Source organism: Cervus canadensis, chromosome 6 (assembly GCF_019320065.1).
Source record: "Cervus canadensis isolate Bull #8, Minnesota chromosome 6, ASM1932006v1, whole genome shotgun sequence".
In the NCBI taxonomy this organism is placed as follows: Eukaryota; Metazoa; Chordata; class Mammalia; order Artiodactyla; family Cervidae; genus Cervus; species Cervus canadensis.
The window spans coordinates 53,729,208-53,756,267 of NC_057391.1; the positions used below are offsets into that span (position 1 = coordinate 53,729,208).

The 27,060-nt window shown below is 41.2% G+C and overlaps 1 protein-coding gene across 8 annotated transcripts in view; it reads left to right on the forward strand.

Annotated features, from left to right (window-relative positions):
• The first annotated feature begins 5,236 nt into the window (after positions 1-5,236).
• The window catches only part of MYO5A (myosin VA), a 197,095-nt gene continuing 175,271 nt past the window's right edge, over positions 5,237-27,060 (forward strand). For 7 of the 8 annotated variants that reach the window (XM_043471953.1, XM_043471956.1, XM_043471959.1 and 4 more), the window contains exon 1: positions 5,377-5,523. In XM_043471953.1, coding sequence (XP_043327888.1) covers positions 5,497-5,523 — 27 coding nt within the window. In that variant the 5' untranslated portion in view covers positions 5,377-5,496. Of the gene's footprint in view, positions 5,524-27,060 lie in introns of all 8 variants that reach the window. The other variant, XM_043471955.1, reaches the window with a different exon arrangement.

Here is a 27,060-nt window from a genome sequence, read left to right on the forward strand (position 1 = left end):
CAGGTGGTCAGCACACAGGCTAGAAGACTGGGAACAAAAGGCCAGAGCTCAGAGATATTTTAGGAAACACAAGATTAGAATCTAGAATTAGAGTAATAGGTACTGGGAATAAAAATAATTGTACCTTTTGAGTTAAGTACGATCCTTTTTATCCTCCTTGCCTGGGGAGTGTTAAAGTGGGGCTAGGCCTTAGCTCCCAAGTGAGAGGAAGCTAGGATAACTGGCTGGAACTAGGGAAGTGCAGGGGTGGGCATTCAGGCATACCTGATGTCTGCCTTCCAAATTTCAAGGCTTTTAGGTCAGTTTTTGTCCATTCTTCACTCTGCCTTTTCTGTTTCATAGCCTCGTTCCCCCGGCTGTTCCTTTACATATCTTTTCAATGATAAATGACTCCCTCCCCAACCAGGGTTGCAAAGACTTAGTGACTGAACACATACACACACCCACACATGCACCCCAGTCCATATCATCTTTTGGATCTTTTAATTAACTGTATGAGGTTACCACCCAAAAGTCACCTATGCCTGTGCATAGTCCTCTGAAACATTAAATATTAGGGTATGTAATTGCCAACAAAAGTACTGTAACCACTAACACTGTCCTCTGCCTCTAGAGCTGGACCAGTGTTACAGGATTAGAATCGCTACTTTATGTGACCTTGCAATAGGCTGCCCCTTCCCTTACCCCTTCAGCCACTTCTTCCAGTGAGCTCCCCCAGGCCAGGGGCTATATTTCATTCATCTCTGTCTTTGTGGTCTTCAGGGCTATTGCATGGCAGGCCCTTAATAGATTTTTTTTTTTTCATTTTGAAAAAAGCAATGACCACCCAACTAAAAATGCTGTTTAGTTTTTCCCTCTCTTCTCTATTTAGTTTTTCTCCATTGCACATGGTTATCTGTTGAATTGTGCCCCCTAAAAGATATTGAAGCCCTCACCCCTACGACCTGTGAATGAGACTTTATTTGGAAATAGGGTCTGTGCAGATGATCAAGATGAAGGCACTAGGGTGGACCCTAATCCAGTATGACCATGTCCTTAGAAAAGGGGGAAATTTAGACAGAGGCATGTATGCACACAAAATACCACATGAAGATGAAGACAGAGATTGATGCAGCAGAAGCCAAGGAATGCCAAAGATTGCTAGGATGCCAAACCTTTAGGATGTAGGAGACAGGCATGGAACAGTCTCCCTTCCAGATCTCAAAAGGAACTAACACTGCCAACACCTTGTTCTGAGACGTCTACCCTCCAGCTCACACCATACATTTCTGTCTAAAACATCCAGGTTATGGTGCTTTAATATGGCTCTAGCAAACTAATACACTTATCACCTTCAGTTTCTAACTTTATAATTATCTGTCTTCCTGACTAAAATGTAAGCTCCATGGGGTCAGGGATTTTATTTGTTTTGTTTACTTTTTTTGCCCCCTAGGCACGTGGGATCTTAGTTTCCCAACCAGGGATCAAATCTGCACCCCCTGCATTGGAAGCAAGGAGTCTTAACCACTGTACATTGTACCAGAAAATATTCTACATGCTAAGGTTTCCAGGGAAGTCTCTGTTTTGTTTACCCTGGAAACCTTAGCATGTAGAATATTTTCTGGTACAATGTAGGTCTCAGTGTCTGTTGAAACACATACTTTGGAGGAAAGAGATTTTTCACAATAACTTGGACACTTCATTTGGAAAACAATCTACATAAAAAATTTCCCCCTTATAAAGCAATAATTGAAAACTTTATCAATTTAAAATAGCATGTAAAATGTACTCTGCTTACTTCTTTGGGAGGGGGAAACCTTAAACCCTCATAAATTGTTCCTACTTCTGGTTTCCCCTATTCATTGATGGCAGAGTGCTTGGGACTATGAACATACATAGTTAAGGTAGGGAGGTCAGCCATCAGGGCTTCCTGATTGCTTATTCCAGCTTTTAAGTCTGTTCTTCTGAATGAATTAATATAAGGTCCAGGGCAGAAAACCCTTCTCCTCTCCCTCATCCTCATTACCTTCCTCCTACAATGGGCCCAAATATTTGAGTGGTTCAACACCTGTGTTCAGGAATTACAAGAACATAATTCTAGTTTCTTTAGGGGAAACACAAAACAAAACAACCAAAACACTTCACTGACACCTATAACACTTAATTTTTTAGTTTCTTTCAGTTTAGGGGAAGAAAAAATTTTCCTCCACTCTCTGGGGGTCCCTGGCTGGGTCTGAAAATTAATCTGACAAAAATAGATTAATGCAAGAAAATCATTCTGATTCATATTGCTTTACATGGTACAAGAGCCTTCATAAGGAAATGAAGATCCACATAAGTGACAAAACTTACTAGCTTTTATATTGGGTTGAACAAAGAGAAGCAGTTGTGGGAAAGTGACTTAATGTGGGGAGGCTAAAGGAAGATAAGAATTATAACAAGGTCTGTTTGTATAGAATTCTCTTGCTTTCGATTTCTCGACCTTGAAGATAAGAATGTTACTTTCCTTCTGGTACTAGGGAGGGTATCTTTCATATAGAAATTTCATTTTCTGCTTTTGAGAAAAAGAAGGAAGGTCAGTATTTTCCTTGTATTTGATGTGTTTCAAGGTCCCCCAACTCAAAATAGCCATTATACCAAAGCAGCATATACCCTGAGGTGGTATACCCCGAACCCCTTCATCAGCACACTCCCTGGGAGGGAGGTTACTAGCTGCAGGATGAGAAAACAGAGTGGCTACCCCCTTATACAAGGCGTGGAGAGCCTGCGAGGGGCAGAATTCAAACCTCTTAAATCTCAATCCAGTGCCCTTCCTGGTGTACTGCTCATAGCTGCACAGATTTTCTCTCTCTCTCTTTTTTTTTTTTAGATTTTCTCTTTTTTAAAGAAAGGGTGGGAGCCAAAGATTTGGTTTCAGAACTGGAAGGTAGAATTCTGCAGGTCTCTGTAGTTATTAACTCTGGCAGTTCTGAGCAGACTGGACAGTGAGTAAGGGAGGCCTGGCTCCAAGTGTCCCCCCATCACTGATCTTCCTTCACATACACATGCAGGATACACACCACTACCAAGGGCACCAGCCTTGAGAGATGCTCCTGATAGAAATCCCAGAGCCCCAGGACTGACACCAGGCACCACTTAAGAGTTCAAAGATCCAAAAAGCAAAACTAAACAAATGGGACCTAATGAAATTTAAAAGCTTTTGCACAACAAAGGAAACTATAAGTAAGGTGAAAAGACAGCCCTCAGATTGGGAGAAAATAATAGCAAATGAAGAAACAGACAAAGGATTAATCTCAAAAATATACAAGAAACTCCTGCAGCTCAATTCCAGAAAAATAAATGACCCAATCAAAAAATGGGCCAAAGAACTAAACAGACATTTCTCCAAAGAAGACATACAGATGGCTAACAAACACATGAAAAGATGCTCAACATCACTCATTATTAGAGAAATGCAAATCAAAACCACAATGAGGTACCATTACACGCCAGTCAGGATGGCTGCTATCTAAAAGTCTACAAGCAATAAATGCTGGAGGGGTGTGGAGAAAAGGGAACCCTCTTACACTGTTGGTGGGAATGCAAACTAGTACAGCCACTATGGAGAACAGTGTGGAGATTTCTTAAAAAACTGGAAATAGAACTGCCATATGACACAGCAATCCCACTTCTGGGCATACACACTGAGGAAACCAGATCTGAAAGAGACACGCGCACCCCAATGTTCATCGCAGCACTGTTTATAATAGCCAGGACATGGAAGCAACCTAGATGCCCATCAGCAGATGAATGGATAAGGAAGCTGTGGTACATATACACCATGGAATATTACTCAGCTGTTAAAAAGAATTCATTTGAATCAGTTCTAATGAGATGGATGAAACTGGAGCCCATTATACAGAGTGAAGTAAGCCAGAAAGATAAAGAACATTACAGCATACTAACACATATATATGGAATTTAGAAAGATGGTAATGATAACCCTATATGCAAAACAGAAAAAGAGACACAGATGTACAGAACAGACTTTTGAACTCTGTGGGAGAAGTTGAGGGTGGGATGTTTTGAGAAGAACAGCATGTATATTATCTATGGTGAAACAGATCACCAGCCCAGGTGGGATGCATGAGACAAGTGCTCGGGCCTGGTGCACTGGGAAGACCCAGAGGAATCGGTGGAGAGGGAGGTGGGAGGGGGGATCGGGATGGGGAATGCGTGTAACTCTATGGCTGATTCATATCAATGTATGACAAAACCCACTGAAATGTTGTGAAGTAATTAGCCTCCAACTAATAAAAAATAAAATAAATTAAAAAAAAAAAAAGTTCAAAGAACCGAGGGAAGACGGCCACTCTTAAAAGACGTTGGGATGAAAAATACGGAGATTAGCCAAACCGGAATCAAAGTGTGGCTGGGTAGGAGGTAGGGGGTGAAGACGGCATGGGGGTGGAGTGGAAGGATCGCATTCTTGTGCTTGAAGTGCAAGAACAGCGACTAGATAGAGAAAGAGGCTGGGACCGAAGGGTACTAGACCGCTATGCAGGCGCAGGCCTAGGAGCGGAGGCTCGAGGGCTGCCCCATGGCGGCATCTTGGTACCAGGCGCACTTAAATTTTCTGTAGTTAAAAAAAAAAACAAACAAAAAAAAACTCTATGCTTTGGTTTCACGAAACGACCCTGTGGCAGATGCTGAAGTGGTCGGGGTGACCATGGTGATTATTTCTCTCAGATTCCCAGTTCTTGCTCACTCCCAGACCTCTAAGGCTAAGCTCTTCTGGAATTCTAGGTTATTCTGTGACCTTCCAAGAAGCCTCTCCCCAAATTCCTTTCTCTACAAATTCTGGGAAGCACAGGAGAAGCAGCCTGCAGACTCGCGATCATTTACCTGGCCACCCTCAGTGACACAGCTATCGCTTCCCCCCTCGGGGGCTGGGCTATTCTGCACCGTCCAGTGCTTGCTTGGGGTCGGGGGCATCCGGGAGGCGACGCGCCCCCGGGAAGGTTGTGCGAGCAGCGGGTGTCCTGGGGCGGGCTTCTGGGCTCGGCAGCGCGGGAGGAGGCGGCGGCGACGCTGGCTGGCAGGCAGATGATGCTCCGGGCCCGCAGCCGTTGGGAGGCAGCGTGAGCCCGAGAGAACCCGAAGCCGCCGCGGTGGCAGCAGCGCCGGAGCGCAGCCTCCTCCCGTTCCCATAATGCACAGGGAGGCGGCGGCGGCAGCATCACCGGCCGCCGGCGTGGCTGTGGCGGCGACCCGGAGGACCCCGGGCACGCCGCGCGCGCGCCACTGCTCGCGGCGAGCCCGGGAGTGATGGCGAGCCCCCCGCAGGCCGCCCGCGCCTGAGGCGCCCCGCCCCCCGGCCCCGCCCCGCCCCGCCCGGAGCGGCCCGCCCCGCCCGGCCCTGCCCTGCCCTCCTCCCCGCCAGCTGCTGCCGGGGCGCTTCCTAGTCCGCGCGGGCGGCCGCCCAGGCGAGGTGCGGCCTCCGCACAGGCGGGGGGCGTCGGCGCCGAGGGGCCCGCCATGGCCGCGTCCGAGCTCTACACAAAGGTAAGGCGCCCCGCGAGCCGCGCCGTGGGGAGGGGGCCGCGCTACCCGCCGCCGTCGGCTGCCAGGCCAGGGAGGGGCCGGGGCGCGGGGCCCCGGTGCACCCCGCCGGCACCACCCCCTTTCCGAGCCTTTCAAAATCCCGGTCCCTGCCCGTGGGTCGCCCGCAGGGGCGCCTTCATCGCTCGGGCGTTGATGGTTAAGGCGGCGGGGGCAGCCTTGCCTCGGGGTGCCTCTCTGGTCCCTGCCACGCTTCTGGGCCGGGAGCAGCGCGGGTCTCTAAGTGGAAGGAGGGCCCCTGTGGATTTAGTAGGGCGGGCCTGGGTCAGGATTGCTCAGCTCTGTCTTGCTTTAGGAAAAATCCTGGCTGGTGGGAGATGCTGGATCTTGTAGATCTGGCAGATGCTAGATCAGTTCGGTCTCTCCCTTAGGGACATGCGCTTAAAATAACGCCTTGTGTTGGTATGCGGTGCCACTTCTACCGCCAGCCAACCTTTCTGTGCGATTTGGAATCCTGCAAACGGTCGCCAAGTCGATTTTCACCTTTAGTTGCCGGGTTTCAGATTGCTTACCCTGGGGTGGAGAGCCCCTGGGGAAAGATACGAATAAATGCAAGCTGATTTCACTGGGATGGTGGATACTCATTTGTCCCTGGGAATTTGCAATCTGCGTGTAATCCCTCAGAGCCTTGTTAGGCTCCATGTCTTCACCAGCCGCTGGGGCGAGCCTTCTCCTTCTGGGTTTAGTTCAAGGGAAGTGGCAGCCTTTCCTTTCTTGTACTGACGCCAAAATTCTCTGGCGCTGCTGATCTCTGAATGGCATATTTTGGAGAACTTAGCCGTCAAGACAGTGTGTGGTGCCCTTTGTGACTGCGTGTAGTCATGGCATTTTATACTACCACTCCTGTGTAGGTCCGTGTTTGCCAGCTATTAATTACCTCTAATGCCAGTTAACAGAATTGCCTTAACTACTCAAGTTTGCATTTGTGTCTTGCATTTCAAGTCTACATTTATGGTCCCAGAATCATTGCTTCCAAATATGACCCAAGTAAGCCCAAGTTGCATCATGTTATAGAAGGAAGAGGTCTGGACTCCCCCCTCCCCCCAATCCAGCAGAGACCTTGATTCTGGTCTGGGCCTTTTCACTTACTGTGTGACCTTGGGCAAATCACTTAATCTCTCTGTGCTTCAGTTTACTCATCTGTAAACGGAGTTAATTTTACCTGCCCTGCGTCTCACAAGGCTGTTGTGAGGATCAAACTTAATAATAGATGGGATTGCTTTTTGTAAGCTGTGAATTGCTTTACAAGTATAAGGTATATTTCTTCAAGCATGAAGTGAATTTGCATGAAACATTTCCTGGGATCTCTTTGTTTCCAGCTGCAGATTTGAAAACTACATAATTGAAACTTCTCTCTAAACCTGGTCATTCTTAAGGCATTGTGGATTCTAACATATGATTGAATGCAATTGGAAATTGATCTGAATTTACTTCATTAAAAAACACTTATATAAAGTTAACTATGTGCCAGGTACTGTTTTAAGTGCTTTATACATATTAACTCATTTCTTAGAGGTAAATGCTAAGAAATATCAGTCATTTTCACAAGAAGAGATAGGGTCTATAAATATTCCTCAATTACTTTGTGTAGACCCCATTCTTCACTGCCTGAGGAGTCTATCCTTCAGCTGCCTGCCTATTTGTAGCCTGCTTAACAAGACTGGTTGGATAATACATTTCTCTTGCATTTTGGATCTGTCTTCCCAACCCCCCCCCCCCCCCCCCCCCCCAAATAATTGGCAAGAAAGAAATTTAAAAGATTCTGGGATTTTTAAAATTGTAAGTTTTGGGCCTTTGGTTGTAGCATCATCACAATCTCTTTTAAAATTCACCCTCTAGTCATTGTAAAGACAAACTGGTTAAAGCATCAATAAGGAAGTTGAGCTTAATTGCCTTCTCCTAAATACATTTGTATCTAAGAATCTGGTCACTTGGCTTGTTGGCTTCTTCTTTTTGTGAGTGAACCTTAGCTTAATGGCAGGCAGAACTATTTATTGAGCTCCTCCTGAACGCCAGGTACCCTGTGGAATGTTGAGGGGTTCTCAGATGAACAAGACACAGTCCTTTTCCTCAAAGGGCTCACAGCCTGCTTCTTTTTATTTTTGGCCCAATTTGAATCTCCAAGGGCATAAATAACCTGCTGTTGCCTCAGCAGCAGGCAGACGGCTGGTATGATATTTATTTGTAGAAGTTAGGGAACAGGTTGGGACATGAGAAGGTTGGGATGATTCTAGAGGTAAAGGCTTGGGTAGTGACTATTAGAGGAAGAGGGAAATCATTAGATGTAATATCAGTGGATAAACACAAGGATTTTTTCCTTGCAGAGGATTATAGGGAAGGAAGTTCTGGGGTAGTCTACAAAGAAAAACGTAATAGTGACATGCCATAATAATGATATTCAACATAAAGCAGTTAAATTTGAAAAGTGCCCTTTTAAAAATGTCATTCAGAGCTTAAAGGCAGATTTAGATGTGTGACACAAATCAGCTCTTATTACAGTAAAAGACAAAAGATCATTCAGTTTATTCTTTTTAGCTAAATTGATAATAGTTTTGACACAGCAGTTTAGTAGGGCTTCCTTTTTGTAGAGTTTTCCAGCAGTGTAAACATTTTCAAGGCAATAGCCTGGTTCCTAGGATACAACATTTCTGGAAACTAACATTTTGATTAAAACATGTTTGTTGTTGATGAAAATAACAGCTTTATTGAGACAGAATTCACACACCATACAATTCACCAATTTAAAATGTACAGCTCAAGGATTTAGCATAACCACACAGTTGTGTGTTGATTTGTTTTTAGATCCACCTGACTTGTTCCTGAAGGAATTACAGGTGGCTGTGACATCTTAGGAGAAGGAAATGGAAACCCACTACAGTATTCTTGCCTGGAGAATCCCGTGGACAGGGGAGCCTGGTGGGCTGCCGTCTATGGGGTCGCACAGAGTTGAACACGACTGATGTGACTTGGCAGCAGCAGCAGTGACATCTTATTATATCTGGTTTTGAAAATATTTGCTAGTCATGACTTGCCAGTGGATATCTGAATCATGACATAACCTGTAACTACTTTCAGCAACTTCAAAGGATTCAGCATTTGTGGAACAGGGTTTATTAATTAGACCTGAATGGATCACCAACGGCAATAAAATGGCATCCCAGTCTTCCTCTCATGAGGTTCCCAGACTCCACGGGCAGCACATAAATGCTGTAGAACAGCCAGGATTACTTGAAGTTTAATTAGGAGCCCCGTGGTTTGTCAGGATGCTGAATTTTCTAACAGTACAAAAGCTATCTAAACCCCTGACTTGAGAAGCCAAGTAAATTTCCTTAGGTGAAACACCTGTTAGGCCAATAGATTGTATATCCGTAATCTTCCTTTCCCATTATATTTCTTCATACCTACCGAACCCACACGGACTAGATGTTTTCTGGGATAGTTCCAATTTTATGTTCTATGCCATTGTCCCTTTAAGGCATCAATCCTGGAAATTCTAATATTTTGGTGTTGAAATTGCATTTCTCAGACTGCTTCCAACATCTTAAAGCAGAACAGAAATCTCTGATATTGTGCCCTGATTTGGGGCTTTGGCAAGTGCATTCACTTTTCTAAAGTCTCCTGTCAGGCTCCTTCTGTTTGTATTTCTTCCTGATGTTCTCTGGCCTGTTTATGGTTGGAAACCTCTGTAGCCTTTTCTTTGTCCAGTTCTCTGTCTCCTTTACTAATTCTAATTTCACTTGACATCCAGCTGACAGTTCTGTCTCAATGGCCTGACTTGTACACATTTTATCTTATTATAGTTATTTGTGTATATGTAAGCCACTCCCACAATACTGTTAACCCCCTGAGGTGCTGATCAGGTTTGTTTACCTCCTATAGAGCCTAGCACAATGTCTTCTACATAGTAGGTGCTCATTAAGTATTTGTTAGATGCATGAAAGACTATTTTAACAGGAGAGAAACAGAAAATAATGGTTTGGGATGATTGGTCCAGTTGTAGGACAGAAACAGAGTATAAAGAAATGGTTAAACAAGTCAGCACATTTTCAGGCATGTTGAACAGGGTGAGTAATAGAGAGGAGAGCTGGGCATTAAGGAGACGGAGGAAACTGTTGGAGGAAACAGAATGGAAAGTGATGGACATCTGCTAGACTGAGGTAGCGGCAGAAGGTGTGAGAGCTCTCTGTGATGAAGCAGATTCGAGGTGGGAAGGAGAGGGAATAGTGTAAGTTAACACCAGAGGCTCTAGCTTTAGAAACTGGAAGTTAATTCTCATTGTATCATGAAATTTTGCTGACTCTGTGAAACTTGTAAGCTACTCAGAAATACTTTTTTAGACTGCTTGAGCAAAGCCAATGGTCTTGATTTCCTCTTGAAATTTGTTACTGTTTCTTGAAGTGTGACAGTTTGATGTATTGCCCAGTGGCTAAAAGATTACCAAAAAGTTACAATTTTAATGAGAGTGGCTACTGCTAGATAAATAGTTTATATCTTCCTGGTGCTTTTTGAAGTAGGGGGGCATTAGGGTGATCTGAATGGGGTTCCAGGGATTTAACTTCAGCATCCAAAAGGTTGAGGTGGGGTGGAGGGGGATAACGTTCCTATTGAGAGTGTGGAAGAGGAGGCAAAATTCATCAGGAGATTCTAGAGGCACGTGGCCCACTGGAGGATGGATTGGCTTTGTTTGTCCCCACTTTAGGTAGTTCTTAACAAAGTATGAGGTATTATCAGAAGTATAAACTCCTGGCTGATCTGCGGAATAAGACCTGACCCTAGGTGAAATACCAAGTAGGCAACCCCACTCCACTCTGACGGGCCTGCCCTGTCCCACAGTGGTTTTCCCAGACTTTCTACATTTGTCTACCTGGGAGATTGTCTTCTTCCTTCCCTCTGGCTCCTACCTCTGTGTCTCTGTCTTTCTCTAATCAACTTTATTTATGTATAATTTGCATGTAATAAAATTCATTTTAAGTGCACAGTTTGAGTTTTGATAAATATATTCTGTCATGTACCCACCATCACAAACAAGATACAGAACATTTCTATCACTCTGAAAAGTTCTTTGGTTCTTGGGTTCTTCTCTTCCCCTGCTTATTCAAAGCATTTACTGGAGTTGGCTTACCTGCAGGGGCAGAGGAAAGAGTTGTTTTCTTTTTTTTTTCCAAAAATGTATGTTATAGTTCCACCTGGGAGCCCAGCTAATACTGATAACAGTATAGAGACCCACACTTCATCGACAGTGGGAGATGGGAGTAGGTGGAAAGGAATTTAGGTGGTTTAATCTTTCTTTCATTCCTCACCTTTACTAATGGTGTTTGCCTTTGATGCCTTGTTTCCTTAGGTCATTAGTGTGCTAAAATGCACTTTAGTCAATTCTGCCTTTAACGGTTCTCTTGCCCCATCAACCTTAGTTGTAATGCCTGTCTGGGTTTGTACTGATAGAGACTTTTAACCTTTACAGAAACCTATCCCTGGCTTCTTCACACCTTAGACAGCCTCCGCTTCTCTTTAAAGCCGTTTTCAGTTGAAAGTCTCTTTAACCAGCTTCCATTTGCATTAAATGTCTCCACAGAGGCCTTTTGCCAATTGTAGAACTTAGGGACGATGTGATTATGCTTTAATTTCAAAATCATAGCTGCAAACTTGATTGAAATCAAGGGAGAAGTGCGTCATCCACTCCTAAGTGTTCATGAGGAGCATTTATATACCTCCTTTGGCCTGAAGTGCCACTGTGTTCATAAATGTGAGCACAGGGCTGGACTGGAGGGAGATGGGACTTAAAAAAAGACAAGTTTTATCTCTCTATTCACTCATACAAAAACATGCATTGTCTTGGCCAGGAGTCCTGTGTCTATGGTTGGGGTTTTAACCTGATAAATATGTTCTGAAGGAACTTCAGAATGGGAGAAATAAAATGATCGGGGAAGTGAAGAGGCTTGACAGAATAAAAAGACAGACTCTTCAAAAAAGATGAAGGTGAACTGGGAAAATGGTGAATTATTTAACATCAAGATTAGAAGTTTATAACATCAAATCCCAGTTTAGTAAGAATACTTGTTAGAGCTTGAAAGAAATAGTCATTTAAAATGAATTTCTAATCTAACCATTGTTTTAGACATATGAGACACATTGTCTTAGGTTATGATATCAGCTAAGATGTGATAGATAATAGACAGGGTCTGGTTAATTCATGGATCATAGTTCTGACACATAGACTTTCCAGATCTCTCTTTGACAGTTTCTTAGCCAGAACTGCTTTATTTGGAAGTGATGGAAACCCAACTCAAAGCCAAAAGGGATTCTTTTGCTTAGATGTCCTAAAAGCCCGGGCATGGCTAGATTCAAGACTCAGACATGGTCTCTGGGATTCTCTGTCACTGGCTTTCCTGTCAGACTGCTATCTGACATTGGTTTCATCCTCAGGACAGCTCTTTTCTGGATGAAAAAAAGTGGTAAGTGGCACCCGCCAACCACATGGTCTAGCTCTGGGCCTGGAAGAAGAGAGCCCGGTGGAGGATTTCTGGTTGACCTTGCTTGTGGTCATGTGCCCTCTCCTGACACTGTGCTGAGGGGGTGATGGGGGAGGACGGCAGTGAGCAGTCCAGTCTTGCTCATCTCAGAGGCCAGAGGGAGGATGGGACGTTGTGATTGATAGTCCTACTCAGACCTTGTGGGGTTGCTGAAAGCTGTTCCCCATCAGAAGGAATGGTGCTAGAGAGACAAAACAATATCCACTATGAATCAGTCACCAAAAGTGCCAAAGTGCCGGAGTTCTGCCTCCTGTTCTGATTTTTGAGCAGATGAATGGGAGGATTTTTTTTTTTTTTTCCATTGAATGGGAGGATTTTTGACTGGGAGGATATTGATTATCTTTCCCCTAGAGAATAACTTCTAATTAAAAGAAAAGCCTTGGAGAATCCATAACAGCAAATGTTGATAAAGCATATGAAGGGGGATAATTAGAAGTATGAGATTAACAGATATATACTACTATATATAAAATAGATAAGTAGCAAGAATTTATTGCATAGCATAGAAACTGTATTCAGTATCTTATAACAACCTATGATGAAAAATAATCTGGAAAAAAATATAAAATTGAATCACTTTGCTGTACTCCTGAGACTAACATAATATTGTAAATCAACCATATTTCAATTTTTTTAAAAAAAAAAAGCATATTAGAGGTAGATGATTTAAAAATTATCTTTTATTCAATTTTAATTAGAAAGTGTGAGTTTATATAAGTCATTTTCTGCATATGTGTGTTTTAAACAAACACTATTGTGTTAGACTAATTTTAAATTAGACTGGACTAGTTAGAACCTAATTTTTCATCTTAACATACTGGAGTGATTACAATAAGATAATCAGCTATTTCTTTAATGATACACTGTCACTTTAAAATTTTTTTATAGCAGTACTTAAAACAACTTTTAAACCAGTTTGATCTCTCTATGCTCAAGCTGAAAAATATCTTCTAGTTTGTTAAGCATCATGCTCAGGTTGGAAGCAGAACTACTAGAGATATTTTCCATAAAATTATATTTTATGTACATTTATGTACATTTTACATAAAATGTAATTTTAATAGTACATTTTAATAATAATAAACTTGGGTCAAAACCTGGATTAAACTTTCATCAATTTAGAATTTGTATTCATTAAAATCTTATTTTGGAGATGGGAAGTTAAACCCACTAGAACTAATGTTGTATCTTAACCCAGCCTTCCTGTTTATACTCATTTTGTTCATTCTAACAAAGATTTCTCAGCTTCTGCACTATTCTGTTTTCTGGGGACATGTCCTGTGTGTTGTAGGATATTTAGTGGCATCTCTAACCTTTATCTGCTAGATCCAGTAGCATCCCCCACCCACAGTTTTGACAACTGATCCATGTTGTCTACAGACGTTGCCTAATGTTCCCCAGGGAGCAATCCCTGCTCCCCTGTCCCTGCTTGAGAACCACTGCCCTAGATCTTAAGACTTAGATTAGGGTAGGAAAAGTAGGAAAGAGTTAAAAATAAAAATGGAGATTAATTGGAAAAACTTTTAAAAATTGACTGTTTAGTAATACCTCTTCTGCTAATAGGAATGTTATATTATAGATAATTGAGAGAATATAGAAAAGCATAAAGGAAAATTTTGTAAAAACTAGTTATACCATCCAGAGATTATCATTTTCAACCGTTAATTTACTTCCTTAAGTCTTTTATCTATTTATCTTGATATTTTTATGATTTTTAAGCTTTATATATATTGAGATAATTTTTATTTTATAAATATTTCTTTATTCAAAAAATTTAAAGCAAAATTTTTTATACTGTGCTGTGCAGCCTGTAGAATCTTAGTTCCCTAACTAGGGATTGAACTCATGTCCCCTACATTGGGAGCTTGGACTTTTAACCACTGGGAGTCATATAAAATATTCACTAAAAATGTTTTTCATGGCTGTATAATATTCCATCACTAGATGTACCATAAATTATCTACCATAATTTATTTTCACTGTGGGCTTCCCTGGTGGCTTTGTTGGTAAAGAACCTACCTGCCAGTATAGGAGACATGAGTTCAATCCCTGGGTTGGAAAGATTCCCCAGAAGAGAAAATGCCACCCACTCCCATATTCTTGCCTGAGAGATCCCATGGGTCAAGGAACCTGGCAGGCTACAATCCATGGGTTGAAAAGAGTCTAACATAATTTAGTGACTTAACACTACCACCACTACCACCAATTTTCACTGTAAAAAGAAATGTGCTATGATGAACATTTGTTGTACATAAATCTTTGCTTGCATTATAAGCTTTAGTCAGTTTCAGACTCTACATCTCTCTGGCAAGTGTTGGCATTTACAGTTTTTCAGGGTAGGGTATTGATATTTATTTCATTTTAAAAATAGCACTTTTTATGTATGTTGCTTCAGGGCTAGGATGACCAGATGTCCCATTTCTGTGAGATGCCTTCTGCTATCCAGTACCTTTATTCTGTTTGGAAAAATCCTCTTAGAATAGAATGTATAAGCTTATTAGAAAAACTAGTCCTTTTGGAAATCTCAACTATTTACTTTTTCTGACAATTTTCCTTATTGTTGTTCTTATTCACTGTTTCTCCTTGATCTTGGGTGAATCTGGGTCAGAAAGTATAATAGAATTAGAAATATTTTTAAAAAGAGAAAGAAAAAAAAACCCATGAAGCTGCTGTCTTAAAGTATAAACAGTTACATTGTAACGTGAAAATTACCTGAATATATGTTATTTCATTATAAACAACATATCCTTCTAATTAGAGCAAACTACTATTTTTCTGGAGTGGTCAGAGGATGAGTTTTTCTTCAATGAGCCGTTAAGAACCTGAGAGACCTTCTGCACAACTACCTGGGCTTCTCAGGTGACTCAGTGGTAAAGAATCTGCCCGCCAGTGCAGGAGACGCAAGAGATGCGGGTTTGATCTCTCGGTTGGGAAGATTCCCTGGAGTAGGAAATGGCAACCCACTCTAGTATTCTTGCCTGGAAAATTCCATGAACAGAGGAACCTGGAGGGCTACAGTCCATGGGGTTGCAAGAGGTCAGACACCACTGAGCGACTGAGCACACACCTCTTTTAAAGCAATTAGGATGGAACAAAACAGACCAGTGATAAAGACATCACTGTAAAATGGAGTCTTCATACATAGAAGGGGTTTTGGGGTTTGTGAGGCCTGCTGGCATTGCTTGGGGTAACAGCCCACTTTAAGGACTGGTAGCCACAAATGTGGTTGGAGGTTGATTGTGTGGAAATTTAGGTACCGAAGACATAGGAAGCTTGAGTTGAAGCCTTAACATCCTTGGAAGTTCTTTGCTCTTCTTCCTCCAATAAAACTTAGAAATTTACCTTATTTAGTTTTCATTTGTTTTCTTCTAAAAACTGTGACTTGCATAAATGCATGATTCCATGGCAGTATAATTAACAAATCATAGTGGTTAATATTTACTGAGGCCTTACTATGGACCAGACTGTTCAGAGGACTTTGTTACAACTGTTCCTTCCTTGGCTTCCACCTCTCCCAGTACCTGCAACTCAGGCAGTGCATCATAGCTATCAAGGCATGGACTCCACACTTGAATTCTGGTTTGAATCTTGGATTCACTATTCACTATTCACTATCTCTGTGACCTTAACATTTCTGTGCCTCAATTTTGTCATTTTTATAATAGGGATAACAATATCTACTTCATGAGATAGAAAAGCTCTATACAGTCAGCAACAACAAGACCGGGAGTTGACTGTGGCTCAGATCACAAGCTCCTTATTGCCAAATTCAGACTTAAATTGAAGAAAGTAGGGAAAACCACTAGACCATTCTGATATGACCTATATCAAATCTCTTATAATTATACAGTAGAAGTGAGAAATAGATTCAAGGGACTAGATCTGATAGACAGAGTGCCTGAAGAACTATGGATGGAGGTTCATGACATTGTACAGGAGACGGGGATCAAGACTATCCCCAAGAAAAAGAAATGCAAAAAGCAAAATGGCTGTCTGAGGAGGCCTTACAAATAGCTGTGAAGAGAAGAGAAAAGCAAAGGAGAGAAGGAAAGATATACCCATTTGAATGCAGAGTTCCAAAGAATAGCAAGGAGAGATAAGAAAGTCTTCCTCAGTGATCAGTGCAAAGAAATAGAGGAAAACAATACAATGGGAAAGACTAGAGATCTCTTCAAGAAAGTTAGAGATACCAAGGGAACATTTCATGCAAAGATGGGCTCAGTAAAGGACAGAAATGGGATGGGCCTAACAGAAACAGAAGATATTAAGAAGAGGTGGCAAGAATACAGAGAAGAACTGTACAAAAAGATCTTCATGACCCAGATAATCACGATGGTGTGATCACTCACCTAGAGCCAGACATCCTGGAATGTGAAGTCAAGTGTCCTTAGGAAGCATCACTACAAACAAAGCTAGTGGAGGTGATGGAATTCCAGTTGAGCTATTTCAAATCCTAAAAGATGATGATGTAAAAGTGCTACACTCAATATATCAGCAAATTTGGAAAACTCAGCAGTGGCCAGTGGAAAAGGTCATTTTTCATTCCAGTCCCAAAGAAAGGCAATGCTGAAGAATGCTCAAACTACCGCACAATTGCAGTCATCTCACACACTAGTAAAGTAATGCTCAAAATTCTCCAAGCCAGGCTTCAGCAATACGTGAACCGTGAACATCCAAACGTTCAAGCTGGTTTTAGAAAAGGCAGAGGAATCAGAGATCAAGTTGCCAACATCCACTGGATCATTGAAAAAACAAGATGGTTCCAAAAAACATCTATTTCTGCTTTATTGACTATGCCAAAGCCTTTGTGTGGATCACAATAAACTGTGGAAAATTTTGAAAGTGATGGAATACCAGACCACCTGACCTGCCTCTTGAGAAATGTGTATGCAGGTCAGGAAGCAACAGTTAGAACTGGACATGGAACAAAAGACTGGTTCCAAATAGGAAAGGAGTACGTCAAGGTTGTATATTGTCACCCTTGTTATTTAACTTATATGCAGAGTACATCATGAGAAATGCTGGGCTGGATGAAGCACAAGCTGGAATCAAGATTGCTGGGAGAAATATCAATAAACCTCAGATATGCAGATAACACCACCCTTATGGCAGAAGTGAAGAAGAACTAAAGAGCCTGTTTTGAAAGTGAAAGAGGAGAGTGAAAAAGTCAACTTAAAGCTCAACATTCAGAAAACTAAGATCATGGCATCTGATCCCATCCCCTCATGGCAAATAGATGGGGAAACAGTGATAGACTTTATTTTTGGGGGGTCCAAAATCACTGCAGATGGTGATTGCAGCCATGAAATTAAAAGACACTTACTCTTTGAAAGGAAAGTTATGACCAGCCTAGACAGCATATTAAAAAACACAGACATTACTTTGTCAACAAATGTCCGTCTATTAAAGGCTATCATGTTTCCAGTAGTCATGTATGGATGTGAGAGTTGGACTATAAAGAAAGCTGAGTGCTGAAGAATTGATGCATTTGAACTGTGGTGTTGGAGAAGACTCTTGAGAGTCCCTTGGACTGCAAGGAGATCCAACCAGTCCTTCCTAAAAGAGATCAGTCCTAAGTGTTCTTTGGGAGGACTGATGTTGAAGCTGAAACTCCAATACTTTGGCCACCTGATGTGAAGAACTGACTCATTTGAAAAGACCTTGATGCTGGGAAAGATTGAAGGCGGGAGCAGAAGGGGACGACAGAGGATGACATGGTTGGATGACATCACCAACTCGATGGACATGAGTTTGAATAAACTCCGGGAGTTGGTGATGGACAGGGAGGCCTGGCGTGCTGCAGTTCGTGGGGTCACAAAGAGTTGGAGTCAACAGAGCGACTGAACTGAACTAATGCACTTCTAAACGTTGGCCATTATTATTGTTGCTGTCCAGTTCCAGCTGTCGTTCTCCGTTGTCATGCTGCTTTGTCCTCTTCATGAGCTCAGCTGCCTCTTATTGCCCCTTAGAGACCGGGGCTCCTCGCTCTGTCCTTGACCTTCCCTTCCTCCCACTGTGGCCTGATCGGCTCCTGATGAGTCAGGGCCGGCCTTGTGCTGATGACTTCCAAATCTGTGTCTGACCTACATGCTCTCCTATAAACAACAAACAACTGCCTTATGGGCATCTTTAGAAGCATCTCAAACCTAAGGTATTTAAAATTGAACTTGTCATCTCCTCCCTCTTCATGCCACTGTACCCTACTTAACTTCACCATTTTAGTTTTCCCATCTTTAAGATAGGATAATAGTAATTTAATGCAGAGCACTTACAGGAATCCCTGGTACATATGTAAGAAATTTGAGCCACTCTGATTGTTGTTATCTGCTTTCTTTGTGTGGTGAATAGCATTAACATCTAATCCAAAACTCTAACCAAAAGCTTAGAAATTACCTTGACTTTCTTCCCCCTCCATTCCCATCCTACTCTAACTGATCAGTTTCCATTTCCTGGTAATATTTTTACTCTGTTTTCATCCTTGTTATTTCTTTCCTGAATCCCCAAATAGTGTCCTAAGCAATTTTTGCTATTACTTCCTGTGATCTGTTTTTCATTGTACTGCCAGAGTGATTATGTAATGCACATATCTGATCCTATCACTCTCTGTCCTGAAAATTCCTCAGTGATATCCCCATTGAATTTTGTCTTGAGAATAAATTTATTGATGTAGTGCTTCCTAAACTTTGGTGTCCATCTGAATCACTTGGTCTCATTCAAGTAGAGATTCTGATGAAGATCTGGGGTGGGGGTGGCGGTGGGGTTGGGGCAAGACAACTAACAACTTCCAGGTGATGCTGGTGTTGCTGGATTGACAGCCATACCCCTGGGAGTGAGGCTGCGATGCGCGGGGCTCTTCCTAACTTACCTTCACCCTGGGACTGCCTCATCACTTGTGTTTCCCTAGGGGCATTCAGGTCTTCACTTGAAGTCAGGAGCTCTCCAGGTGCCTTCTTGCTGCTTTGGAGCATTCCCCTTGCCTGGCTTTCTCTACTCTTTGTGAGTAGGTTCCCCCAGACCTGGTCTGGTTAAGATGCCCCTGTATCCTGACACCTACCACGCTGCATTGCAGTTGCCTATCTCCTTGTACATCTCTGAGCACTGTAAGGACAAGGGAGATATCTTGTTTTGATTAAAATTTTTATTGAGATATAATTCACATACAATGCAGTTCATCTGTTTAAAGCATTGAATTTAGTGGTTCTCATCTGTTTTTTGACCCAGCATCTAGACCAAGGTTTGGTCTAGTAACAAGCCCACAATTCAAATACATTAGTTAAATAACATAAAAGTACTATTGGCAATTTTTCTCTGAATCTTCCTTTCCATACCTGTTTTTTTTTTTTTTTTTTTGAATTGAACATTTTAGCATTCATATCATCTTACTTATTCATCAGTAACTCTTCATGAGGCTTTCCTGGTGGCTCAACAGTAAAGAATCCACTTGCAATGCAGGAAACTCAGTTTTGATCCCTGGGCTGGGAAGATCCCCTGAAGAAGGATGGCAACCCACTCTAGTATTTTTGTCTGGGAAATCCCATGGACAGAGGAGCCTGGCAGGCTGCAGTCCATAGAGTCACAAAGAGTCAGACATGACTTAGCCACTAAACAACAACTATTTATTACTCTTACTGAGCTTCCTCCTCCCAGCCCACACTCCTCTTTATGGCACCAGGGATGGGATCCACTTTATTTTTCTCTTGGTAAGTTTTGATGCGTAGTTATAAATCACTGTCCCTTGTTCTCCAGTCCTTCCAGTTCTGTTTTCAGCTCATGCTGTAACAAGCAGTACTGACCCAAGGCACAGATCTCAACATGCTGCTTTCTTGCTCAAGACCCGTGGCTGGTCCCCAGTCCACCCCCTCCCCCTCAAAGTGCCTACTATTAGAATGAACTTATTCCTTAGCCTGACATTCAAGACTTTTTCTAGTTCTAATCTCTTGATTTGGTGTTTTACAACACTGGAGTTCTTGGACTTTCTTAGTTCTTAAATGTAGCAACCATCTGAAATACTTTTTAAAATGTAAATTTCTGAGTTCTGCCTCCAGAAATTGATACAGTGATTTTGAGAGTCCTGAGAATCTGTTTTTCACCAACGTGCCAAAAGGGATTCTGATGCAGGTGGTCTATGGATGCCCTCTCTCAGATGTTGAAGCAACCTTGCTGCTAGAGGCTATGTTCCAGCTTTGCTTGACTCTGGGTTCGGTTCACCGTGTGTGTGCTCAGCTGCTCAGTTCTGTCCGACTCTGCATGGACTGTAGCCCACCAGGCTCCTCTATCTGTGGAATATTTCAGGCAAGAATACTGAAGTGGGTTGCCATTTCCTTCTCCAGGGAATCTTCTCGACCCAGGGATTGAACCTGAGTCCCTTGTGTCTCCTGCGTTGGCAGGAAGATTTTTTTACCACTAGCACCAGCTGTGAAGCACCCTTTTCCCCTCTTGCCACCTAGCAAAGCTCAATAAGAGTTAATGGAATTGGACTATTTGTTGAGTGGTGGTGATGAGTTTTTTTTAAATTGTAAGATGACATTACTGTAGACATATTTTCAGTCCATTTTTTTCCCCCCTGGCTATCCTTAATGTTTTACTTTTAATAGAATATGTGAGAAGACCTGGCACATAGTAGTGACCCATTAAATCATTTTGCTATTTTTAAAGGCAACTGGAAAAACTGCCTCACTTATATTAAAACTTAATTGAGAGTCTTCCATGATGAAAGATGTTCCATTACTTTTACTAATAATAGGTGTGAAATAGCATAAGAAATGACTTGCAAAATTACTTTGGGAGCTTATTTATTTATACTTTTAAAAATTTTAATTTTTTTTTAATTTTAATTTTGAAAATTTTTTACAGGAGCTTTTTAAAAAATATAACAAAAAACTGTAAAAATAATGAATGTTCAGTGCAGAACCTTTGAAAATTCAGAAATACAAACGAAAAAATTGTATGTAATCTCACTATCCTTAGATGCTTTTAATATTTGATGTAAGTATAGTGATTTTTTGTGTGTGCGTATATTTTCTTTAGCAAAACAGTTTATTTTGTGCAGACTATTTTCTAGCAAGATTTTTTTTCTCTAAAGAGTATGTTTTAAACATTTTCCTCTACCAATACTGTTTTGATCTCCTTGGAGATCAATCCTAAGGGAAATTAACCCTGAATATTCATTGGAAGGACTGATGCTAAAGCTGAAGCTCCAACACTTTGGTCACCTGATGTGAAGATCTGACCTATTGGAAAAGACCCTGATGCTGGGAAAAATTGAAGGCAGGAGGAGAAGGGGACGACAGAGGGTGAGATGGCTGGATGGCATCACTGACTCAATAGACATGAGTTTGAGCAAGCTCCGGGGGATGGTGAAGGACAGGGAAGCCTGGTGTGCTTCAGTCCAGGGGATCGCAAAGAGCGACTGAACAACAACAACAATACCAGTTCATATTCTTAAATACTGTGTTTTTTAATGCTTCCGAGTATTATGTTGCGTGAATTAGTCATGTTATTCAACCAATCCCCTATGATAAGTATGTCCAATTTTTTGACAGTTTAACTAAAGAGACTCAAAAGCTTTTGTGTGTTCCTTTAAAAAGAAACCAATTGTAGTTGTCAATGAATCTGACTATAGTTACAGAACATCCCATTTTTCTACAATAATAATATTGGTGCAAAAACTTGATTATCATATCAATGTTAAGAAGATTAATCCAGTTAGAGCTTAGAAGGACTAAAAAAAAAAAAAAAAAAAGCAGGAGTATCAAAGCACTCAGGAATAAATCCTTAAATACAACTACATATTTGGTATATCAGTGTCAGCCACAACAGCCTGCTAGAAGGAAATTCTCCAGACTAGAGAGTTAGATAGATCAAGGTTATTGATCACTGTGCCAGGGGAATGAAGCTGTAGGTTAGCTCCAACCTGAGAGGACAGTGAGTCTCTTCCTTCTCCAGGATTTTGGAAATCATATAGTGGGATAAGTTGTGCTGAAGTCAACACATTTCTGTACCTGCCTATTCTTGTTAGTCGAGGAGACTATCCCTGACTAATTAAAGCCATTTGAAATTTGCCAAGTTCCTGCATCCATATTTAATGACGGGACAGCCTGGTTGCTCAGAATATGTTGGATTTAGAAATAAAAATTTGACTTAGGCTAAAGGGAAAAGAGTTATATAGCAGAGGCAGTTATTAAAAACAAACAAATCACATTTACTAAGTAACATGGGAAATAATCTCTGAGACATGAGATCTTGAAAAGTCTGAAAAGGAGTCTTTTTGTTAATGTATTTCAAATAGACCTCCTTGGTTTACAAATACTTATAATTTGCTTCCAACTGAAATATGTTGGGAAACTGGCCAAAGGCTCTTAGGGGCCGGTTTCTTCAGAAGACATTGAGTCCCTTTGGGGCAGAAGTGGTACCTCTTTGGGTCCAATAGTTTTCTGAGTCATGTCAAGAATGATGCCTTATACTCAAGAAAGTTGGAATACTCTGTGGACCATGCAAAGTTGCCTCCTCGGTTATTGCCCAACAGAGTCTTCCAGGTCCAGTTTGTCCCTTGGAGCCAGGGCTCCCACTGTGGTGTGTTTAATAAAGTGAAAGTGAAAGTCACACAGTCGTGTCCGACTCTTTGCGACCCCATAGGCTATACAGTCCGTGGAATTCTCCAGGCCAGAATACTGGAGTGGGTAGCCTATTTCTTCTCCAGCGGATCTTCCTGACCCAGGAATCAAACTGGGGTCTCCCGCATTGCAGGCAGATTCTTTACCAATTGAGCTATCAGGGAAGCCCCATGTTTAATAAGGATGTGGACAAAACATGCAGAGTGCAATTGAACTGGTTAGAGTAAGGATTGGGGTGTGTCATCTGAGTTTATGAAAACCTACATTGTGGAGTCATTTAGAAGAACTTATTACCAGTTTAAAAAATCTGTAAGAGTCCACTGTAATCTATATCATTCTGTATATTAAACCTAGATGCTTAAAATATTGTTTTTCTTAAGGTTAAACATCTCCTGTATTCTTATTTGGGCTGCATATCTGTTGGTTACTTTTCAGGATTTTCTAAGGTAAATATTATAGGCTGGTGAAATTTAACAAGTCTGAATGGGTAGAGGCCAAATTAATTGTTATAAAATATATATGGGTAAAATAGTGCCACTACACATGATTCCAGCTCACAAATTTCTTCTTTGGGGTGGCAATTAAGATTTTGTAAGTCTGAAATTATATAGTTTGATTTTATTCAGAATGTGGTCAATATATAGACACAAAGTCACAGTCAGAGCACCAGAACTACCTCTGTGCATGCTTTTCACTTTAGTTAATTTAATTCCTTAAGTAGCCAGTTGTCCTTTGGTTTTCATTCTTCACTGTCACAGCACAGTGACATCAGATGCAGCTGGAGCTTAAAGAAGAAGGGTTGTGTTAATTAATTCCAGTGGAACAAAAACTGCCTCAAATAGTTAATGGAATACAGTCTCATTAAAACACTTTAGAACTTTTTTCCCAAGGACTCGAGGAGAATGGCGCAGACTGTTCACTCGAGACCATTGTGAGCTACCGGTGCGGCTTCCAGTCCTCGTCCAGTGGTTCTGATTTCAACGTGAGCCATTCGGGCCGTGCGGTTATCTTCTCCTGAGGCTCTCTCTTTGCCTTCAGTGACAGTTTTCAAGAAAGAAGTTCCTGAACTTAGGCTTTGTCACAATCTAAAAATGGTTATTTATAGCTGTCATATTTTAGTTTAAATACAGTTGACCTAGCAAGCAAACATTTGTGTGTACAAGTAGGGTGGCAAATACCAGGTCAGGTTGCCTGCTGGGTTACTGGAGGGAAGAAGAGGCTATGTATGTTCCCATCATTGTTTCTGTCAGCTGATCTTGCTATTATAAGGTTCTTCTTTTTTTTTTTTTTTTCTTTTTTGTCTTCCAAATAGTTAAGCAAAGTGGGATTATTGGACTGAGAAAGCCAGAGTTAGGGAAAACTGGGTTGAGAAATAAGTAGGAAGATCTTTTTCCCATGTGATTGATTATCTTGGTTTTCCAGCTCAACGTTTTATAATCAGTAGAAGCTTGCATTCTGTGACCTATCCTCTGAAGACACTGCCTTTGAGCAAACTAGAAACTGTAATCTAGTTTCAGTTTTAATAATAGTTAAAAGGGGGCTTCCTTGGTGGCTCAGAGGATAAAGCATATGCCTGCAGTGCGGGAGACCTGGGTTCGATCCCTGGGTTGGGAAGATCCCCTGGAGAAGGAAATGGCAACCCACCTCAGTACTCTCCCCTGCAAAATTCTATGGACGGAGGAGCCTGGTGGGCTACAGTGGAATTGCAGTGATCCCGCATGACTGAACAACTTCAGTAGTTAAAAGGGGAATAAGAGGAAATTAACACGTAACATGTAGTTTACAGTTTTTTTTCTTTAACAGATAAAAAAGGTCTACGTTTTGTTGTGTTGAAAACATGTTCAAAAGAGAATGGACTTATAGATGCAACAGGGGAAGAAGAGGGTAGGACAAATCGAGAAACTTGCACTGACATATATACACTTTGCTCTTGTTCAGTAATTAAGTTGTGTCTGACTCTTTGTGACCCTGTGCACTGTAGCATGCCAGGCTTTAAACTATCATGTGTAAGAAAGATAGCTAGTGGAAAGCTGCTGTATAACACAGGGAGCTCAGCCTCGTGCTCTGTGACAACCTAGAGGGATGGGATGGGAGAAGGGAGGGAGGCTGAAGAAGGAGGGGATATTTGTAAAATTATGGCTGATTCACATTGTATGGCAGAAACAACACAACATTGTAAAGCAATTATCCTCCAATTAAAAAAAAATTTTTTTAAGATTTTATGTATGTTCCAGAGCTGCATTTTTGGTAGCATAATAATGAGTATATAAAGAAAAATACATGTAAACATATATACATATCATAAAAATAGTATTTTAAAAAAGGCTGAAAAGGATGGCTTGAGACTGGGAAATTTGGGTATGATATCCCACATATGTGTTTCCATGTGTGGGGCAGACAGGGTTATGTCTGGGAAGGGAACCACCCCAGTAACTCAAAGAACCAATGACTTGCTTACAAATAATTTTGGCCCTTGTGCTGTAGAGATGATACACTCAGAGTAGATGAAGCAGAGGAGGGGTCAGAACAAGCAGGGCTAATAGAGATATATAGTTCTGTTTCTACTTTTGTTTGTATGCTGTATTGTGATATCTTTTTTTGGTTGTTGTTTTGTTAGGTTAGTTGTAATTTTTATCTAAACTTCTCAAATTAGCTATAGAACATTTGGATTATTTGTCTAGGTCTTGGAAAGGTGTGATATGATTGAAACAGCTCTGCCACTTTAGGATTTGTGTGAATCAGATACACTATGAAAAGGAAGTAGAGATAAGACTATTTAAGTATATAAACAAGAGTTAAGCTTTATAAATCTGGATGCATTGAATAACAAATACATAAAATGAATGGGAAATACTGAGAACAAATAAGTTAACAGTAACGTGGCATGTTTAAGGGTGTGGTGTCCAGTATTAGGTTGAGTTTCTTCCAGTGTGACTAGAGGCAAATAGTGAGGGCACGCACTCATGGGGCAGCTCGGGGGCTTTATATATAAGTGAGTATGCAAAGCCTTAGCCCAGTACTTGCTGCCTCATGTCGTTCAGTCGCCCAGCTGTGTCCAACACTGTGCGACCCCACGGGCTGCAGCACGCCGGGCCTCCCTGTCCCTCACCATCTCCTGAAGCTTGGGCTTCCCTGGCGGCTCAGATGGTGCATCATAACGGAGTCCATAATGTTAACTCTTCAGCTGATTTTATTGGCTTATGTATTTTAAATGATTTGTAAAAACTCATTTCCTTAAAAGAGAAATCATAACTCTAGATAGTTCTCTATTCTTAAAGCTTCTCGACGGTTTCAGGCATGAGTTATATACACTAATACAATTCTCCCTTCATTCTAGATGGTGTTTGACTAGAAATACTCTTTCAGTTATGTCTACAATTCAACATTGTCAGCATCTGACATAGCTGTAGCTCTCATTGCAGCCCCTTTATTATTGTTTCCTTCATCAGCATTCTCAACCTTTTTTTTTTTCTGTCAGAAAAGGGAACTTATTCTAAACCAGGGCTCTTGCAGGTCTTGCACCCAGCTGTAATTAACCAATATAACCAGCAATTTATAAATTATATAGACATGTGTCATAAGTTTAAATTTCAAAATAATAATGGTTAAATTTCAAAAACTAGACCCAACTCTATTTTTCTTGCCAGTATAAAGGATTGAAAGGCAGATATTCCTTTTTCTAACTTTCATTATAGTTAGAGCTAGCTGTGTGGTTCAGTTTTGGTCAATGTGATAATGGAAATCTTCTAGAGGGCCTCTATGGGGTGGGAGTGGGTGGAAATTGCTTTTCAGATAAAAGGAACAGAAACAGGAGAATGGTTTGGCTGCATATCTTCTTTATTTCATTCAAAATTGTGGAATATGATGTACAGAGTTGTGGCAGCAAAATTGCAGTCGTGAGATAACAAGATGGAGAATGGAAAGTTAACAAGCGGAAGTGGTAGAGCAGAAAGATAAAGAGCCTGGGTTCTCAATGATATTTCTGAGCTCTCAGAAGAACTTTGAGGTAGCCTTCCTTGGACTTCTTGTTCATACATTATTAAAGTCCTAGTAGTTTAAGCTATTTAGTCAGACTTTTCTGTTCCTTGCAGCTGAAAGTATTCCTAACTTAAATAAGATATAGCAACTTTAATGTGAATAAAATTAATATAAATTTGTGAGTTTTTTCAATTTGTACAGTGATATTTATGCACAGATAACATGGGAATATGACAGAATCCATGAACTAAAGGGTGAATTCTAGTCAAGCTTTTGACATTGCAAAATATGAGCAGTAATGTCAAATAAGTTAGCTGCAGTCATAATTTATAGGTATTCTGGCTGCTTTGTGAGTCCTT